At 50.2% G+C, this 19,411-nt stretch overlaps 1 protein-coding gene across 8 annotated transcripts; it reads left to right on the forward strand.

The window, feature by feature from the left end:
• Positions 1–60: 60 nt before the first annotated feature.
• On the forward strand, positions 61–18,494 carry AAR2 (AAR2 splicing factor). 8 transcript variants are annotated; one of them, XR_012631450.1, is made up of 6 exons: positions 61–859; positions 2,270–2,499; positions 5,573–5,766; positions 7,266–7,414; positions 11,039–11,159; positions 14,203–18,494. XR_012631450.1 is itself a non-coding variant. In XM_074888434.1 (5 exons), exons 1-4 carry the CDS (start codon positions 112–114, stop codon positions 4,813–4,815), a joined length of 1,128 nt encoding a protein of 375 aa, XP_074744535.1. In that variant the 5' UTR covers positions 61–111; the 3' UTR covers positions 4,816–4,844; positions 5,573–5,678. The 8 variants fall into 8 exon arrangements, 6 of the variants coding, with proteins under 6 accessions (XP_074744535.1, XP_074744532.1, XP_074744533.1 ...); XR_012631449.1 differs by lacking the exon at positions 11,039–11,159; XM_074888434.1 differs by lacking the exons at positions 7,266–7,414; positions 11,039–11,159; positions 14,203–18,494 and adding exons at positions 3,847–3,918; positions 4,738–4,844 and having other exon boundaries at positions 5,573–5,678.
• The last annotated feature ends 917 nt before the right edge of the window (positions 18,495–19,411 follow it).

Here is a 19,411-nt window from a genome sequence, read left to right on the forward strand (position 1 = left end):
CCGCCGCGCCCGGAACCGCCAGGCCGCCCGGGCGCTGTTCGGGGCGGACCAGGCGGGCGCGGCGGTTCCGGGCGGTGGGGCCGGGGGTGCCGGCAGCGGCCTGCGCTGCCCATGGCGGGCCCGCGGCCGGAGCCCGAGCTGGCCAGGCAGCTCTTCTTCGAGGGCGCCGCCGTCGTGGTGCTGGGGGTGCCCGAGGGCACCGAGTTCGGCATCGACTACAGCGCCTGGGCCGTGGGACCCAGGTTCCGCGGCGTCAAGATGATCCCGCCGGGCGTCCACTTCCTGCACTGCAGCGCGGGGCGGGCGGCGGGCGGCCGGGAGACGGGCCCGCGCACCGGCTTCTTCCTCAGCCTGCAGCGGCGGGAGGTGCGGGTGCTGCGCTGGGACGCCGCCAGCGAGGCCGTGGGGGAGGCCGCGGGGGAGGCCGCGGCCTTCAGAGAGCACCTGCAGGAGATGGACCCGTTCCTCGGGCCCTATCCCTACGAGACGCTGAAGAAGTGGGTCTCCCTCACCAGCTTCATCAGCGAAGCGGCCATGAAGAAGCTGCAGCCGGAGAGCGGCCAGATCTGCGCCTTCTCGGAGGTGCTGCCGGTGGCGGCCGGGCGACACACCCGAGACCGGGCCGAGCAGCGCCTGCCCCCCGTGGACGCCGAGTGCCGGAGCCTGGCCGAGGGCATGGCCCGGCTGCCCCAGATGAAGCCCAAAGCCGGCACCGAGATCAGGTTCACGGAGCTGCCGAAGCAGACGTACCCCGATGGTGCCACCCCGGAGGAGATAACCAGGCACAGCATGGACCTCAGCTACGCCCTGGAGAAGGTGATCAACCAGCGGTACGCCAGCCGGCCTCTGGAGCTGCTGGGTGAGCGCTGCCCGCGGGAGTCCTGGGGTGCTTTGGGAGAATAACGGCGTTTCTCTGTGAAACGAGAGCCCCGGGATGAACCCTGCGCCTGTGCTGGGGGCCCTGTGCCCTGGCGCCTGCAGGCATCCCTCTTCATTGCAGCACAGAAATTTGTGGAGTTTTTAGCAGCTGTAGGGCCTGTTGCAGTTGCACTGGTGTGAGGTGGCCGGAGGTGCCAGCCTTTGCCTCTCTCAGTGCTGCGCTTGGGGCCCAGATTGCCTCAAATTAAGTCAAAAGCAGCAATTGCAAGTGGCCACGAGCTGCATCTCGCACAAAGGGCGCCCGTGGTCTGGCACCGGCAAGGCAAATCTGCCTGTTAAGTGAACCTCTTGAGGACGGAGCTTATGGAGGCCTGGGAGCATTGAATGGGGCTGAACGTCGTATTTTTCAGAGTCGTGTTCCCGTGTGGGTCTCCCAGCGGGCGGTTGCCCAGGCAGTAGCCGGTGCCCTGGCCGGCTGGAGCGCGGCAGCTCCGCGGGCGATGCTCTGTGGCAGCGTTTGGGGCCGGCGAGGCTGCGGCTCCTGGCCGCACGCTCTCAATTACTTGCCAGCCTTTTTTGACAACTTGTGATATGAATAAATATCAAATCTGTGGAGGTCCTGGAATGTGGTTCTGTTTTGTGGCAGGATGAAGGGAGGGCTTGGGAACCTAGCCAAGCTGGAACCTCGACTACTGAGGTTTGGAATAAGCCTTTGTTTTTCCCTTCATCCATTTTCTCTATATTAATGTTATATGATTTATTCTTTATGAAAATTATCAAAAGACAACTAGGATATACAAAGAACAAATTACCTTAGGAAATGGTGATGCCATCATGCTGGCAAAATAGCTGATGCTAAGCATGCAGTGAGACAAAGCCTGGCTCCTAATTCAGCGAGGAAAAAACATCTGTGGATGTACCGCTCACCTGTCCCGGTGTTCCCACAGCCTCTGCATTCGAGGGCAGTAGCATTTGCACTCCCATGTGGCTCTGGAAACCCAGGCACGGGCGGACTGAAAGCTTGCAGAATAACTGCAATGTCTGACTTTTTATTTGAGTGTCATTTTGAGAACACAGATGACAGTGGAAGGCCTTAGGTGGCTGTTTACTCTGCCTGTAAAATCACTCTTCAAAGATGGTAATTACAGTTACAGGTGGACCTGCCCGATTATGCTTCGCTTTTTCTCCAGCTGAAGGGCAGAGCATTAGGACATAGTGTTTGGAGTATTGATCGCTATTAACAGAATCGCCGGAAGGGCAGAATGTGTGTGCAAAAGGCTAACCCAGTTTTATGCAATCATTTACAGAGTTTTTGAGAGGACATGTACCTTGGATATGTTTTTAGTCTTACATGTGTTTTGTTTTGTCTTCCTTTGCTGAATATGCACAGCTGAGCTGCAGTTTGCTTTCATCTGCTTCCTGATCGGGAATGTCTATGATGCATTTGAGCACTGGAAAAGACTCTTAAACATCCTGTGCCGATCTGAAGATGCCATAGGGAAGTATCAAGACCTTTACATCAATCTAATTTCTGTGCTGTATCATCAACTCAGTGAAATCCCAGCTGATTTTTTTGTGGACATTGTCTCCCAGGACAACTTTTTAACCAGCACCTTACAGGTATGTTTGTAGCTATCTCGTGAAAAATGGGAGTGGGAGGAGAGGGCACACAGGACATCAGAGCAACTTCAGGGAGAAGCTGCAAAAGGAATTAAGCTACTGTTGAGCTACGTGGGAGATAGTGAGTCTATCTTAACACACATGTATTTTCTTTTGCCTTTTCCCTGTGTTATTTACAAAGAAATACCATTTGCTTGTCATCTCAGAGCTTGATCTGCTCAAGCTATGCCCAGAAGAGTCTAATGCAGTATAAAATTGAGTTAGTCTGCATGCAGAGGGGCCAGCAAAACGGGGCAGTGACAGGAAGGGCTAACGAAGATGGCTGCAACAGAGAATGGGGACTGTCTTGTTTTATTATGTTTTCCTTGCAAATAGTGCTGAAAGTAGCCTGCTACATTGCCATGGTTTTAGAGTTCTGGAGTGGTGCATCTACTGCGACTGGACTGTACCAGCATACTTGTTCTAAAAGTTTTTAAGGCCTTGGACTGCATTGAGCTGAACAGCTGTGAGAGAGGCTGAGCAAGTGCAAGATGGTGGCTGCTAATTTTTTTCCCGAATGCCCTTCATTCTTTAAAAAAAACCAACCAAAGTTTGGCATAAAAGACTGATGATGCTGATTTTTGGCCAGCTTGAATGGTATGCTTAGTATGCAGAGAAGGTGCAGTGAAACCTTACTGAGCTTAGGGCATTGATAGTATTTAAGAAGCTTTTCCATTCCTGTTAGCCTTAAGCACAGCTGAAGATTTCTTATAATCAAGTTCTTATCCAGAGGGAATTTATGGTTAGTCCAAAATGCAGAAAACACTGCTTCTACTGAGACAGGCCTGGGCAAATCTGTAATTCAGCACTAGTAAAACCTGTTAGTCCCACTGATTGTAACCATGCTAACAGTTCAGCAAACAGACTAAGCAGAGCTTGGTTTAAAAAAAAAAAGAAAAGCCAAAACCATATGCACTGGTGAAGTTCAGCAATAGAAACTTAATCCTAGCAGAAACAGTAGTGAGTTCTGTTGCGGGTACTTGGTGCAAATTGGGCGTGCGTTCTCCTTTCTCTGGTTCCATTTCTCTACCCATAACTCCCAAGTTCTTCCTGTAGCTTTGGGGAGGGTGGAGGTGTTTGTTTTTAATTTGCTGGGTGAAATGTCATGGGAAGCATTGCTTTAATCAAGTGGCTTTCTTAATTTTTTTTCAATTTAGATTCATAAAAGCCTTGGTTTTTTTACTTTTGTTTTATTTTTGGTGGTGATTTTTCCATCCAATCATTTCCATCCAGTCATTACAGGACTGGAAAACCTAGCTCTCTTTGCAGCACACTCACAGGCCACCGCTTTACACTATCTGTTTACAGCAGTACAAAGAATGTGTCAACCAGGCATTCTTTCCATCTGATGGGACTTTTGGAAGCACGCTGTCTTGCTGGGTATCTTTCCTTTTTGGGTACCTGAATCTTGTATGCCCTTGGATTTCATCGGTGTGTGTTTTTTATTTAAGCAGTAGAGGCTGATGCCTTTAGGTGGCTGCGCTGGCTCCGCCGATCCCTGTTAAGCCCTAGCAAGAGTCGCTGCATTGCTAGTAACAAAGAAAAAAATTGCCTTATGGTTGAACTCAGCCTCTCCTTGCTAAAAGTTCTCTGTTTCTCTGCTCCTGGGGGATTTTCCTCATGTGCTGAACAGTGCCAGGGAACCCCTGGGACCTGCCTTACCCAGTCACTTTATGTACACAGCCATCAGAGTTAACAGTCTTAACTGGATGTGGGCAGGTGCAAAATGGTCTGTGTGGGGGGAGTGTATTATCTGTGTTAGCTTTTGCTCAGCTTTGAATACAGCAACTTTATTTTTGGAGTTTGATCTAAGGAAGAAGAGTACAGCATAACCTCCACTGAATATGCAGCCCTAACAGTCTTTAAAGAAAAAAAATATTGATGGAATAATTAATTTAATATGCAGTTCATTGAGAAGTGGGAAGTATGATCTTTAACTCTTTTTTAAAATTATGTTTTTAATAGCAGCCTTGCTGTGTAAGAGGGTTCTGTTATAACGGGCCAGTTTGAGGGTAGAATGAACAAGGCAAAGGCAAATGATCATAAACAAAGCAACGAACTTTGCTGCTCGTTGTCAGTGTTTTATCTAGCTGTCAGTAGGTCTCTCCCAAATAAGAAACTGCTTTTTCCCCAGATGGCTTTCCCTTCACTGCCATCATGCCATGATTTTTTTTTTTTTTCCTGGCTTTGAAATATAAGATACTTCCCATGGAAATGAATTCTGGATCACAAGTTCAGAAGAGGAGCAGAAGCAGGCTGATGAAAGATGGGCTCTGAGGCTAAATGCCCTGCTTAATCATACACAGGTGCTTTAACTCTCAAAGTGCTAACAAGCCGTGAATTTGTGAAAAGTTAATAGACTTGTGTGTGTTTGGGTGACAGAGGAGAGCCACCCTTAGAGGTTAGTCCAGATTTCAGTGCCCTGTGCTCAAGGGAATGGCTGTGCTGGGGATAACTGGACTTTTTCCAGAGAGCTCCCATTCCTCTCTTACCTTCAAGGTAAATTTTATTAAGTTTCCTGTGTATCCTGAGGTGTTGGTGATACTATATTACAAAAATACTTTGGGGGATCTCCTGGTCCAGCCAACCATCAAAAAGGTGGGTATAATTACCTGTTGGCCTTTTTGACACACGCTGTAAAATTGGCTATGTGGCCATGAAAACTGATAGTCCTCTTTTTTTTTTTCTCCTGCTGCCCAGACATTTTTCTTTGCTCACACTTAAGCAAGTTTTAGAATTCCATAGTACATACTTAATTACATACGTACTCCTGTTTGAAACAAAGTTATTACCTTAGTGCAAATATTTCTAATGCTGACTGGGAGTGAAGGCAGGATGTCTCTCTTGGCTGTGGGATGAGAGAAGTGTAGGCTTTGTTGAGGTAGCCCCAAAGCTGGAGTGGTTTCCAGTGTGGTAGATCCCTTACCAGTGGCCTAACCTGAAAGTTCTGGTGCACCTGTTGATGTCTTTGTAGGAAAGATGCACAGCTTGTACCATGATGGAGTTCTTACTGACCTCTACTCTGTTCTTTTAGGTGTTTTTTTCCTGCACGTGCAGTGCTGCTGTTGATGGGACCTTAAGGAAAAAGGCTGAAAAATTCAAGGCTCACCTAACGAAGAAGTTTAAGTGGGACTTTGAAGCAGAGCCTGATGACTGCGCTCCTGTAGTGGTAGAACTACCTGGGGGTGTGCAGGCAGACTAAAGAAAACACTTGCTTACAAACAACAGGTTTTTTAAAATAACTCTTTTCTCCATGTCTTCTCCAACTTTGCCAGCTTGCTAAAGTCTGTTTCTGAGGCTGACTCCTCTTTGTGCTGTAGAAGCAGATGTGGAAAACCCAGGAGGATTCCTAACTTTGTGAGGAGACCAGAATTATTGGAGGAGTTTTGTCACGTGGCTGTTTTGGACAGCTGCAGCATCTCATTCTGTACTCAGCTGACCTCTAGCTCCCCGGTCCCTTCCGTCCTCCTGGGCTGGAGGTGACACCCTGTTTGGAGAGCATCGGTGGTTTACACTTGAAGCCTTTGCTGCTCCGATTTGATGCCTCCTGAGCGAGAAGTGAATGCCCACCCACATGACTGGTCACTGCAGCTTTTGACAGCCCGACCCCAAGCTGTGAACTGAAAAGCTCTGCTCTTCCTAGGCTTCTGTTACAGAAATGTAACCACAGCTGTTTTGGAACTGTGTTGGATGCTTATGCTGCTTACTGTGATTTATTGCAATGATCTGTTGTGGAGGAGGACTCAAAGCCGCAGCAAAATTCCTCCCATTTCATACCCCTATTACTGAGGTATCTTATTCCTCCCTTTTAATAAAGCCTTTTGTATTTACTGCTGACATTCTGTTTAGCCTCATGTAAAAGAAAGGTAACAGTTTGGTAACAAGAAATAGAGTTATTGGACAGTAGTCACCCAGGTCTTGAAGAAGAGAACCAACGTGAGATAAAAGGTCAGACTTCCACATGAACCAGATCCTCTGTTTTGTTATAATTGGAAATCTTACATATTTTCAATTGTGACAGTCTCTTCTTTCTCCCCATTTCCCACAGGTAGGCTGTAAGAAAACTTGTGCTGGTTGTTCAGAGCTGCACAGGGATTTAGTCCTACCACTCTCTTGTTACCTTCTTGGCTGTTAGACTCCTTCAGGAATTTGTCTGTATGCATGTCTAAGAAGATAATGCTGTTTGTTAGTCTTTTATAGTTCAAAATAAATCTTGAGAGCCTCGCCAACAGAAAACATCTGTACAAATGTTTTTTTAGTTATGTAGCCAAAGCTTATGGTACAGTTGTGCTGCCCTCTCTTTCTCATTGGGATGTCCAGTGGCCCCAGAAGTAAGATCACACTGGTATCTGTGACATCCAAGGACGACTCCTAGTCAAACGGTACATGGCAGAAAGCGCAGCAGGTTCTGGGAAGAAGGTATGTGATAAGGTGTTTCCAGATAATCAGGAACTTGCCACAGGAAGCCTTTGTCTACTGCTGGGTGCCGTTTCCTCCCTTTCCTCAAGGGCTCTGCACTCTGGTATGCTGCTGTCTTGGTTTGTCCATTTTAAATGACCATTTAAATGACCACACACCCTTAGGGGAGGTTACTCTTGATTTGACAAGTGTTGTGTTCTTAAATCTTTCTTTCCATGCTTTCTTGTCCTTAACACCCTTGAGATCTTTTGTACAGTAGTTTGACTGTGCTCTCCTCTTATCTTTTTGGTCTTTGTTTGTATCCACAGGCAGTGCTGTCTTTCCAGTTGCCAGCTGGACAAATCATTTGTAATGAATGGTCCCAGCTTTGAGGAAAGGTGCCTTTTCGGTTTGTTGGCTCTTAGCACCAACCTGATGACTGGTTCTGTTGCTTTGGAGCAGAACACCAATCACTGATGTAAGTAGTAAGTAGTGAAGGTAGCTCGGAGCCTGGGGACCTGCCTCTCTGGAAGGGAGGGAGGAACAGTGCTCTGTGGTTGCAATCCGGGCTGGCCAGGCAGTGTCAGTGCTTTGCAGGCTGTCCTGGCAGTGCTCCTACGTGTTTGATGGATAGGTTAATTTGAGTGGGTCTTTGTTAGATGTCAAAAACAATAACTGAAAATTAACTTCCAAAGTGTGCAATAGTCAGGTTCCCATGATGAACTACCACTTTAGCAACTCAGAAAAGAGAATATAATTGTACTTCCATTGTGCTTTTTTAATTCTTTGCAAGGTAGTAATAGGGAGAGGTAATAAATCTCTTATTAGACCCACAAAATAGATGAGGAGGAAACAGGGCTTTGGGAACACAGTCCCTTTGCTGGATATGAAACAGAAGCAGTGAACTTCCAGCTAAATACAGGTTGAGGTGTTCAGAATTCAACTCCATTATATTGCACGCTTTGATGGCACATGAAGCAGCGTATGTTGGATGTTTGCAAGGGGGGGGTTATAAATTTGGGAGGGAAAGAGTGCTGTTGCTGTTGAAGTCAGCAGGAAGGAGGGGATAAAAGGAAAGTGGTAACATGTAATAGGAGTATTTTCTTGCCCATATATAGCATTAGGCCAGCCATGGCTATGATAACACTGCCCCTTCTTCCAGCTGAGTATGATCTGAAAGCAAAAGAGAGATTGTGTGTGTGTAAATACACATTACTGCAAGCTAATGAAGTGTAATATGTGATGTGTTTGCAACAGTGATTCAGCAATGAATTAGGGTCAGGACAAGCAGCTTTCGGCGTGTTGTGAAGCGGCACTGAAGCATGAGGTACATTGGCCTCCTGCTTATGTGGAGAGTTGTCTGGCTGCCAGAGATGTGCGAGTGAGGCAAATTGGCATCATTCCTGTCCTGTGACATGTGCTTTCACTGCAAATTGTGTTGGAGCATGGGACCTGCTTAGCCCTAGGTGAGGCTCATCACTTGTGAATCAGCAGTGCACGAGCTGACCACTGGATACCCCCAGAGATGCACTGCGCATTGCGTTTACAATGCCAGGCCCAGTGTGAGTGTATTCAACCCTGAGAGCTGCTAGTCCTTTTTTTTTTTTTTTTTTCACTTTTCCCATAGGTTCAATAACATTAGCTAAACCAGAGTTTTGAGACTGATATTTAGCCTGTGTGGGGCCTCTGTGTTGTCCTGCACCACACTGAAGAGAGTTGCTTCTTGTTTCATCCACCCTGCAAATTCAGAGATATGGAATGTGCCACCTGAGGCTGTAGAAAGCTGCCTTCCTGTCCCGGTATCGTAGTACACCCTTTTTTTATTGGGAAGAGAAATGGCACATCTTGCTCTGCCAGTTCATGTGACATTCTTTGTGATTCCCACCACCTCCTCCCCATCTGCCAGAAAAGTAGACAGACCACTTCTGTCTCTTTTCAGGTGGATCGCTGCCCATGACTTCATCATGTCACTGATGAACATGCACAGTGTAGTTTTGCAGTTCAGATCAGTTTTGTTTGGCAACTGTCTCAGCAATGCTTTACCTCCTGTGACAGCAGTGCTTGCAGACCGTGACCCGCACCAGGTTCGTATAGTGTTAGATGTTACCCAGACGTGTAGAGGTGTTCTTGTCCCACAGCTCTTGTCCTCTAAATGCAAACTAAAGATGAAAGAGAGCAGGTGGGGAAGCTTTAGAAAGTGATCAGTGACTCTGTGTAGCTTGTTAGTGCTGTGGTTTTAAATCTGAAATGAGCTCAGGGTTAGTCTTTTGAAACAGCAACTCTTCCTTGGTGCTTTCACTTTTACTGCTTCATGGTAAGTTGAATTTTTCATTATTAGCTCAGTGTTTTCTTGTGGTAACCCTAGCCTTTCTGTGTGCGTCTTGTTTCAGTTCAAGTCTTTTCCTATTTTTATTAGGCTTTTCTAGTGTTTGTTACTATTGTACCCTTATTTTTTTAGTCCAGAAATAACAAATGATAGATATCCATTTGACATTTGTGCCTCTAACAACTAAGAGGAGTGAGAGATTTTTCGGAGTCTCTTAGACATACACCACCTTTATTTGGAGCAACATTTATTTCTGCTGCTGCTTTGACAGCTGGACACAGACTATGCCAGCTGCTGCAGATGGAGGGGCTGACACTGAGCTTCTGGAATATGGAGGAAGATGAAATGGAACGTGTTAATTCCTTTCTCTGAAAAAGGAAATCATCTTCCCCTGATAGTGCTGTTCATTGTTGAAGGAAGATATGACGGTGGCTTATTCTACAGCCCTGTTACTATAAAAGGGCTGTGCTGTGAATGGTCATTCCTTCCCAATGTGGTCAGCTATTTCATAGCTATTTCTGCTCCTCCTCCTCGGATGTGTACCTCCTGTCCCGCTGTGGGCGCTGGGGCTGCGGTCTGCCGGGCAGACCAGGGCTGGGATTTGGCAGTGCAGGGCCTGTCCCAGGGAGGCGAGTGTTGTACAAACCGCAGAGTGGAGGTGGAGCATGGGTGGAGGATGCTCTGTAAAGCATGGGCTGTGCTGGAGCCTGTAATTAATGCACAGGAGGCATTGACTGCAGGGGCCTCATTAAGAGAGCATAAATGAGCTGCAAGGCAGCCTTAATACAAATAAACAAACTCCAAATGGGTTAATCAATAGGAGGAAAAATCCATATACACAGACTGTCAGAGCCACTGCTTTGGGTGTGTTGGTCCAGCTCTCTGCCTCGGTGGGTCCAGAGGGCTTTGTGTTTGCGTGAGGAAGGAGCTGGTGTCAGGGCACAGCAGAAATGGGTTGTGCAGCTGCAGCCTGGCCAGTGAGGTGCCAGCTCTGCACCTTGCCTGCGTCCAGCAGAGCTCAGCTTGTGCTCCAGCGGCGCTTGTCCGCCTCGGCTTGAGGGACTCCACAGATCTGAGACAAAACGACTGTGCTCATCTGTGCTCATCGTGGTGTGGTTGCCAGGCGAGGGAGCCCTTGCCAGGTCTCAGCCTTGGGCAGGCAAGGAGTGAGAGGGAGAAGGAGACAACGAGAGGGTTAACTTTCCATCTCAGGCAGCCATCGGGAGGGCTGTGTCACTGGCTGACTGGCAGGTGGTAACTCCCCTGTCCTGCATAGGATCAAATGGAATACTTAGGTGAGGTGCAGAGGTTTCCCAGACTTCAGATCCCTGAAGCCATAGTACTTGATTTTTCCCCCTCTGTGAGGGAGTTTGCAGCTCAGTCACTCTTACAGATGCCATGCAAGGCTGACCTGGTAAGGGAAAGAGTGCTCCTGCAGTGTCCCCTTGCAATTTACTTATTGTCCCTCTGCCTGTAAGAATTATGTCTCTTCCCACCATAGTCGTTAAATAATTCAGGAAATCAACTAGTATTTGTAAAGGAAGAGTGGTGAAAAATGCAGCATTGAGCAGTGAGCGGGGAGATGACAGACGGGGAGCAGAAGGGAGAGCAGCTCTCGGCTGCGATGGCCACTGGAGCTGCTCAAAGCCCCTGGGTTGGGCTGAAGGTCGGGGAAGGGGGGTCCAGTTTGCCTGGGGCATGTGCAGGGCTCACCAGAAGGGGAGTTGGTTTTATCCTGTGCTGCAGGTTTCAGCACTTTCGTTTTCTTCCCCAAAGGCAGGTTTCACCACATTTATTTTAATTTGGAAGAAGTTGATTTTTAAAAGCAAAAGTTGCTTCTCCTCCCCAGCTCTGATCACTGTGCCTGCATTCAGTAGGATGAGAGGACAGCATAAAGGTAATTACTATGATTTTTATACATTACAGTAAATTTAAACCCTAATACAGATGGCAAGTTTAAAGATATTTTAAAAAAAAAGGAAGTGGTCATTGTTCTATATTCAAAAATCCCTGATTTCTCGCTCAGCTGGGGAGCACCTGGAAGTGTGAGGAAGAGCTGGTGACATCCAGGAAGGCTTAACCCAGGGGTAGCTGTGGTCTCACGGGAGGTGGCTGAGGTTTGGAAATGAGGGACATCAAGGATGTTATTGAAAAAGCCAGGTTTGGAAAAGACATTCCCTCTCAGCATTGAAGTAGGCACAGTTTTGTCCTTGCTTTATGAGATGTTGTGTGAAACGAGCTGTTTCTTTTGACTGGACAGAATTTGGGATTCTTGCACTTGAGCGAGCAAAGAGGTGGCCGTGTCTATTGGGAAAGGATCTCCAAGGGACATGGATTCCCTTGAGAATCTGACTTGCTTCGTCCTGTGGGTTTCTTTTTTTTAATGAAGCTAGCTTTGTTTAAACAGTGGGAGTTCCTGTTAATTGTTTTTCAGGAGCCTGTGTTGGGTATCCCAAGCTAATACTGTAGCTGGAAGGTTAGCAGTGGCACAGGTTACCAGGGGGCTCTTCCCATACTGTGAAAGTTGCTCATAGCTTTAACTGAACTGGTAAGAACCTTGTGAGTTAATGTTCTAGGAGCAGTCCTGTTAATGATGTGAGTTTTTACATTTTCCCAAAAAAATTGTGTTCTGGGAAGGAGGGGACACTTGCTCTGCCTTTTCTGTGAAGGTTCCTGTGAGAAGGGCATCACTGGCAGGAGCACGGCTTTCATCATGTGTTTTAAAACAAATTTTACTGTTAAAATTTGTTTGGATTGAGAAAGCTGCTACTGTGCAGAGAAGGGGTTTTCAGGGAAGGAGAAGGACCTCTGGGTGGCTCCATCTTCACAGACTTGGCATATTGTAATTTCTGCATGAGTACTACATGAACAACTTTATTTTCCTGATCATCCTTATGTTTTAAGTCCTCAGGAGCAGTGAATATTCATGCCTGGCTAATGCAGCTAGCTGGAGACAGTCTTGCTCCGGTCAGTCAAGGAATTGTTTATAGCAGGTGGTTATCCCTGGGAGCGCTGTCTCATCACTGAGCACTGGTGACGTGTCCCTTGTCTGCAGTGGACATCCTGGCTGGGAAGCTGATGCTTCACACACATGCTGAGGCCCTGCAGTCACACACTGATCTGGAAAGGGGCCGGCTGCTCCAGCACCCAGTATTGCCTGCTCCATGGAGTACCAGAACAGGCTTTGCACCATGTAGTTCTGCAATAACCTGCATTTCAGGGTGGTTCCCTCCAAGCAGAGGTTGAGTGTTCCCAGTAACAGGAAGGTGAATTGTTCTTTTAATAAGGTTTGCTGGAGGATTTTATGTAGCTACATTAATAAGTATTCACTCCATGCTTGCTCCTCCTCTGTACAAGTTCTTGTGCCCTTCAAACTGCTGTGAGCTGCTCAGACAGATTAAATGGTGGGTGACCTGAACCCAGGTGTGCGCTGAGGGGACCCTGCGCCGGGCCAGTCGGCTGCTGTTCCCCTGATGGGAACGGTGCTCTACAGGGAGACCTGTGCTCGGCGGGTCTGGAGCAGAGCAGTGCTGCAGGGTACAGCCCGCTCCTGCCGCAGGACTGCCTGTCCGCACCGTGCACGCCTGGCTGCATCTGTGAGATTCACAAATTTTGCTGAAGTGAATTCCAGGCATCTGTGCAGGAGGTGATGGAGCAGGGATGAGCTGGCAGACCTCGCAGCAACTGGGGAGAGGAAACAATTCAGGCAGGAGAAGTGCTGGGTGGCCCCTTGAGCTCAATTCTTCCATTTGTGCTAAGCACGGCCTCTTGTCTGGTGGTATTTTTATTTTGTTTTTCAAACAGCCACTTCATGATTTAAAAAGCATCACTTGAGAGTCTGCTGATCGTTGCTGTGAGCTTTACAGACTTCTGAGAGACCTTCCATGTGCAATCCAGCAGGGACCTGTTAAACACATCACCCAGCTGTGGTGTGTGGTCACTCAGGGCCTCTAATGGCTTTATTTCATTAGCAGGAGTTCACTGGGGAGGGCTGAGCATGTTCATCGTCACTGGAAGTTCACACTGCCTAAGTGTGTTCATTTAATGGACTTATTTTCTTAACAAGACCAATAACCAGTGTGATCTAATGTTCCTTCTGGGGCTCTCATTCACTTTATTCCTCAGCAGAAGCAGGCAGGTCAAGAGCTCTCCTGCATTAGCAAGAAGATGTTCCACCTTCCTTATTATCCACCATTCCCTGCAAAGATTCTTTTAAACTCCCAAAGAAAATGTTACCTTTGATTTACATTTTTTCTCCCTCTTTGCTTCTTCAGTAACAAAACATTTATTGCTACTTCAAAAGACCAGACAACTTCTCTTATTGTGTCAGGGGTCTTAATCCATTTCTAATGTGACTTAAGTCCATCAGTCTTCCCATGCTTCAGTACTGAAGGGAAATGGCAGTTTTTGTCTTGTGCCAGCAGTAAACCATTTTTTTTTTAACATGTGCCACCAGGTAGCGTCCCTCACAGCTGTCTGACCAGCTTGTGTGTGCGAAGTGGTAGGTGTGTGGATGCACATGGAGCTGAGCTACCAGCGTATGCGTCATGCAGCTGAAGTTCCTGAGCAGCTGGGTGGCTTTAGGCTCTCGAGTAACAGCTCTGCTGCTTCCCCTGGTTACTGCCAGTGCCTCTCAATACCTTCTCTCTCCTTCTTATCGTGTGGTGGGTCATCGGAGGGCTCAAGCCTGTGCTGTTGCTGCTCTTGAAGTGCAGGACGGGAGGTGCTGAAGAGAGCCGTGCTTAGGGAGGGGATCTGGATCTGCAGCCAGCCCTCCACCTTCTGAACACACACCAAACGTGCTCCATGTGCACTGGTGCAAAGCAGGTGTAAAGTGCTCCATGGAATAAGGAGCAAGTGGGACCACGGCCTGGGATGTCCTGAGGATGTCTTGGTAATCAAAGCACAATGCAAGGCAATGAAATCGGTTTCTTTGGCAGGTGAGCAGAGGGTTGCTGCATCCAACCTGGCTGCTGGGACAGGACCTGTACAGCCTTGACTGTGGTGCCCATGTCAAAGGTTTGTGCTCATGAAATTAAGCCAGCAGCAGCTATGCTTGTTCTGCAGTTAGTGGAGGTGAGGGAAGAGCTGAGGAACAGGATCTCCTGCTCAGCTGCTCCCTGAATACTGCTATTCACCAGCAGGCCTGTGGGTTTCAAAGCTGTTTCTCCTCCTCCCCACGCCGCTGATTTTCCCCTTTGCTACTTATCCTGGCATTTCCTGATTCTACTGTGAATTGCTGAGAAGATGCAGTGGAGGAGAGCTCTGCACGCCTTTCCTGCCTCCCTGACTTGGTTGCTTCCCAAAGGGGATGGGATGGGTGGGTGAGTGCCTGAGGCACCTTGCTCTGCACCAGCAGCAGGGCAGCCCTTCCTCTGGCTGTGAGCTGGCTCCTGCTTGGTGGTGGCTGGAACGCGAGACTCGACAGGAACCTGCCCTGTATCACTGGACAGCAGATGTGTAAGCGAAGTGCCCAGGGTGGTGGGGCTGGTCCTACGATGACACAGCATACAGTGGAAATGCTCTTTGCCCTGAAGAACCAGAGTCAAAGGCAGGAACTGAAACTGTGCCTGAGCTGTTTTGCTGGTGATGAGGACACCAGTTCGATCTGGCCAGATCCAGCTCCTTGGAGGTGTGAAGGAGGTGTGGGGATGCTGGGCAGGGGAAGTGCGTGGGGCTGAGGACTGGAGGGGCCATGGGCTGGGCTGAGAAGGTGCTGGCAGTGTCCTGCTCCCTCCCAGCTTTGGAGTCCTTGTTTGGCACCAGCAGCCCTGCTGGGTCCAAGGAAACACACGGTGGGGTCTCCATGAGAGCACTGTGTTGATTGAACCCCTGCGGATTTAGAGAGGAGAGCAGTGGTTTCTCTGAAGCCTGGTTTCATCCACAGCCCTCTGTGGATGGTGGCCTGTGTCATCAGGAGACGAGTCAGTCAGGAGATGGCAATGTGAATGCTTGCTTGGATTTGACAGAAAGACCCTAGGAGCAGTTTGGGGAGTTCTTTGAATAAGATGAGGGGTGGTGCAGGTAGGATGGATAGCTGACCCTGTGGTCTGGGGGAAGCAAGACAGGTTGTGTCTGGTATGATGAGAAAGGACAGAAAAATCTGACAGAGCGGGATGGGATGGAGGAAGACGACCTCAGCCTCCGCCCCCCGCAGCTCTTCCTCCCTGTGACGTGCTGGTCCAGAGGTCCAAGCGGTGAAGAGCTCAGCCCCAGGGCTGTGAGTGCTGCCTGGCCCCTGCCTGGCTGTGCAGGCAGGCTGCCGGCCGCTCCCTGCCAAGCGCAGGCAGATGGCAGCAGCCCCCTCCGGCGGGCACCGAGCCTGGCGCTGGGGCTGCCGGCAGTGCTGGCACCTGTGCCTCTGGCAGGGCCCTGGCAGCAGGACTTCTCTGGGGACACCTCAGTGGGGGCCAGGCCCAGGGAAAGGCCTCTGCAGCTCACAGCAAGGACAGAGACGCATGGGTGCCCAGGGAGGGTCCCAGTTCTACAGCGAGTGACCTGGCCAGCATCTGGCAGTCACTGCTTGACATGGGTTGGAAATGTGCTGGTGGGAAGATGACTTTGAGCAGCAGGATTTCCCCCTGAAGGGTGAGGTGTGGCTGGGGACCCGTGCTGCTCTGTGTGCAGCCCTGCCCAGAGCTGGGGCAGAGCTCGGGGCATCGCAGCCCTCGCAGCTTGATGTGCCTCTGAGCTGCCTGGCTGGAGACTAACATCTGTAAGGAGCAACCTGCCCGAGGGGCAGCACCAGGCGCCTCGGGATTGTCCTGAACTCCACTAGATACTGCGGAGGAGATGGATGCAAAAGCAAAAATACCCTGTCTGTCCTGATGTCTCCGAGGTGTGCAGTCTTCCATGGGGTGAGCACCTCCTGTTAGCATATGGGGAGCATTGATGCTTCCCTCTGCTCTTCTGTCAGTTGCCAGGTAGCAAAGTCCCCCCAGCAGTGCTTTGCCCGTCAGTTCTCCATGCAGCTGATGTGCTATGAAGGTTTCAGGAAATAATCCTTCCCCCAGTGTCCTTCCAAGCAAGGAGAGCTAGTGTGGAGGACAACAGGAGGAGCTTTTCCTTCAGGTCACCTTTCCTGGAACAATTCTGCTTTCCTTCTTATCCTGCCTGGGCAACATCTGTCAGATTTTCTGCTCTATCGCAGCAGAGACAGGGCCTGAAGATGCTCACTGAAGGAGAGCTGCATTCTCTTGTCATGATGCTGATCGATTCTAATATTTTAGTGTAGTGTAAGGCACAGCGTGAGTTGGGTGCTGTCCTCAGCCTGGTCACCTTCCCAAAGGACAACACAGCTTGTGAACAGCACCGCTTCTGACAGCCCTTTCAGCAAATGCTTTCACAGATTCATTTGTTTGTCTGTCCCTGAACCCTGGTACCAGACAAGGCAGCATCCGGCACACTGAGGCTTGGCAGGACTGGAAGGAGATGGTGGCCCCCTCTGCATGGGAAGGAGTGAGGTCCTGCAGAGCCTGGGGAGGGCTGCTCCCCTTCACGGGCTGCAGGTAGATCGAATGAGCTGCAGCCAACTGCGGTGGGCTCTGTTGGATGGATAGCATTCACAGTTGTCCCTGGAAACTGTTTTGAAGTGGCCCAAGCGCTAAAAGTACTATTTGTCTGTAGCTGGCAAAGTTATGCTTGCATTTCACCCGAGGAAACTGGGTGGTGTGAGCTCAGCTTGCACAGCGAGAGTGCAACATAGCTGGGAGGAGACCCAAGGCTTCTTCAAGCATCTTCTCGGCTTCTCCACTACCATACACCCCAGCCAAGGCTGCATCTGGCTGTTGGGGCAATGCTGGTACCTGGCTGCCACAGCCGATGCAGCAGGTGATAGTGCTGAGATACGCAGCATGGGCATGGTGAGAGCACCCCCATGCACTCAGGACTGCTGGCATTGGGGGCACAGATGGGAGCAGCGTGGGGCCAAGGGGTGAGGCTGGGTGGCCGAGCCCTGACCCCTCCCTGTCACACTGGTCCCAGGAGGAGCTCCTGGTCCTGGCCTCATGCTGGGCTGTTGTCTGTGCCTACCTGCCTGGCGCAGCAGGAGGAAGGGCGACTGTCCCTCTCCCATGTGTAGCAGCCCCAGGTGTGGAGGAGCTGAGGAGCAGCTAATCACTGTGCTCCATATGAATGAATAAATAAAAAGGACTTCTGCAAAGAATATAATCTCCTAGGGAAGAAATTGCTGCTCTGCTCCACCCACACTGTGCATGAGTGGCCTTCAGGCACTGACTCATCCCTTCCTTTCCCGAGGCTGGGGGCAGTGTCCCTGCCAGGGGTGCTCTGCTGGCCTTTCCGCGGTGGGGCAGGACCGGGACACTCTGCCCCTCTGATCCGTGTGCTGGGCTGCCAGGGCTGGGCCTGCATGGAGCCTTCAAGGGACCTCACTGCTTGGAGGATTTCGGCTTTGAGTCACTGTGTGCGCTGGGTTTGTGTGTGAGGTGGGGTTTGTGGTAGCAGGGGAGGGGGCTACAGCAGTGGCCCCTGTGAGAAGCTTCTTGAAGCTCCCCCAGCTCAAGTCAGATTCGCCTCTGGCCAAGGCTGAGCCTCTGTGATAACATATTTAAGAAGGGGAATCTGGGAGCAGGAGTGGGAGTTGTGAGGAGGAGTTGCGAGGAGGACACCTCTGTGAACACCCAGGGCAGTGGAAGGAAGGAGGAGCAGGGGGAGGTGTGCCCGAGCAGAGACACCCCCTCCCTCTACCCTGTGAGGAGAGGACGGGGCCACCCCCCTGCCACCATGGAGGTCACCAGTGCAGCAGATACTGACCTGCAGCCCGTGGAAGACCCCGTGCTGGAGCAGGCCGGGACTCTGAGGGGAGGAGAAGCCCCTGCTGTTGTATTTCAGCACTGGGAGGGCTGCAGCACGCGGGGGTGACCCACGCTGGAGCAGCATGGGAACAGCCGCAGCCCGTGGGAAGGACTCACACCAGAGAAGGTTCACGGAGGACTGTCCCATGAGAGGCACACCATGCTGGAGCAGGGGAAGAGTGTGAGGAGTCCTCCCCCTGCGGAGAAAGGAGCAGTGGGACTGACCATAACCCCCATCCCTGCCTCCTGCGCCGCTGGGAGGGAGGAGGTAGAGATACTGGGAACACTACTGAGCCTGGGAAGAAGGGAGGGATGAGGGGAAGGTGTTTTTAAGATGTGGTAATGCTTCTCACTGTCCCACTCTGTTAAGTGTTGTTGTTAGTGTTTGAATTAAAGTGATGTTATTTTCTTCCCCTCACGAGCCTGTCTTTTGCTCATGACAGTAATGGGTGAGTCATCCCTCTCTGTCTGTATCTCTATTCCAAGCCTTTTACTTCATTTTGTCCTTCCCAGTCCCGAGGGGGAAGGGGTGAGTGAACGGCTCCGTGGTGCTCAGTTGCTGGGCTCAAACCACCACACCATGCTCCTCCAGGAGCTCTCGTGACTGCATCTGGCCATGCAACCCACATGGCCCTGCTGCTGCTTCCCCCTCACTCGGTGCTGTCTGTCTGTCTCCTACTCAACCAGCATGTCCTTGTGATCCCAGGGGACCCAGTGGGTGTCTGTCCATGCACCCACTCTTCAGTGACGGGGCTGTGGTGGGACTGTGGGTGGTGATGGGATGGTGTGGGTGTGCCTGTGTCTCAGGTACAACAGACACCGCTGAACACCCTCTGAGAAACCAGAGAGGGGTGGCGGAGGGCTTCCATAGAGCTGCTGGGAAGCGCCTGATGACCCTGAAAGCATCCTTCCACCCTCCACCCGATTTGCTTGTGAAGTGGTTTCTCACAGGCTGTTGTAAAGACCAGAACTATGAAAAGATATTTGAAAGAGAATTGGGCAACTATCTGCAGCCTCTGGCTGAGGAAACACCCCAAATGTGGCTGGCCAGGGAGAGTGTAACATCTGTGTCATCCCCATGCTATGGGCCCTGGTGTGGAGGAGTCGGGGGGGTTGGCAGGTGACAGTGATGAGTCCTTGTCTCTCCCTGCTAGGTGTGCTCAGGGGAGCTGGTGGAACAGGAGGGCTGTTTCTGAAAGGTGGCTTGTCCACTGTGGACTAAGCAGGTTCTTCCAGATGACTCAGTCCCCCACAAGTGTCTTGTTTTTCCTTTTTGCATTTTCTGCTTCTTAATCATCTTTTGATATCCTTCACCACAGACACCTGCGTGAAGCAT

Source organism: Strix uralensis, chromosome 18 (genome assembly GCF_047716275.1).
Source record: "Strix uralensis isolate ZFMK-TIS-50842 chromosome 18, bStrUra1, whole genome shotgun sequence".
In the NCBI taxonomy this organism is placed as follows: domain Eukaryota; kingdom Metazoa; phylum Chordata; class Aves; order Strigiformes; family Strigidae; genus Strix; species Strix uralensis.

Excerpts from the sequence above, each read along its gene's own strand:
- AAR2 (XM_074888431.1), top strand. The coding sequence starts at position 112 with ATGGCGGGCCCGCGGCCGGAGCCCGAGCTGGCCAGGCAGCTCTTCTTC. Across the intron at positions 860-2,269 it reads CCGGCCTCTGGAGCTGCTGG|CTGAGCTGCAGTTTGCTTTC; the intron begins GTGAGCGCTGCC and ends GAATATGCACAG. Across the intron at positions 2,500-5,572 it reads TTTTAACCAGCACCTTACAG|GTGTTTTTTTCCTGCACGTG; the intron begins GTATGTTTGTAG and ends CTGTTCTTTTAG.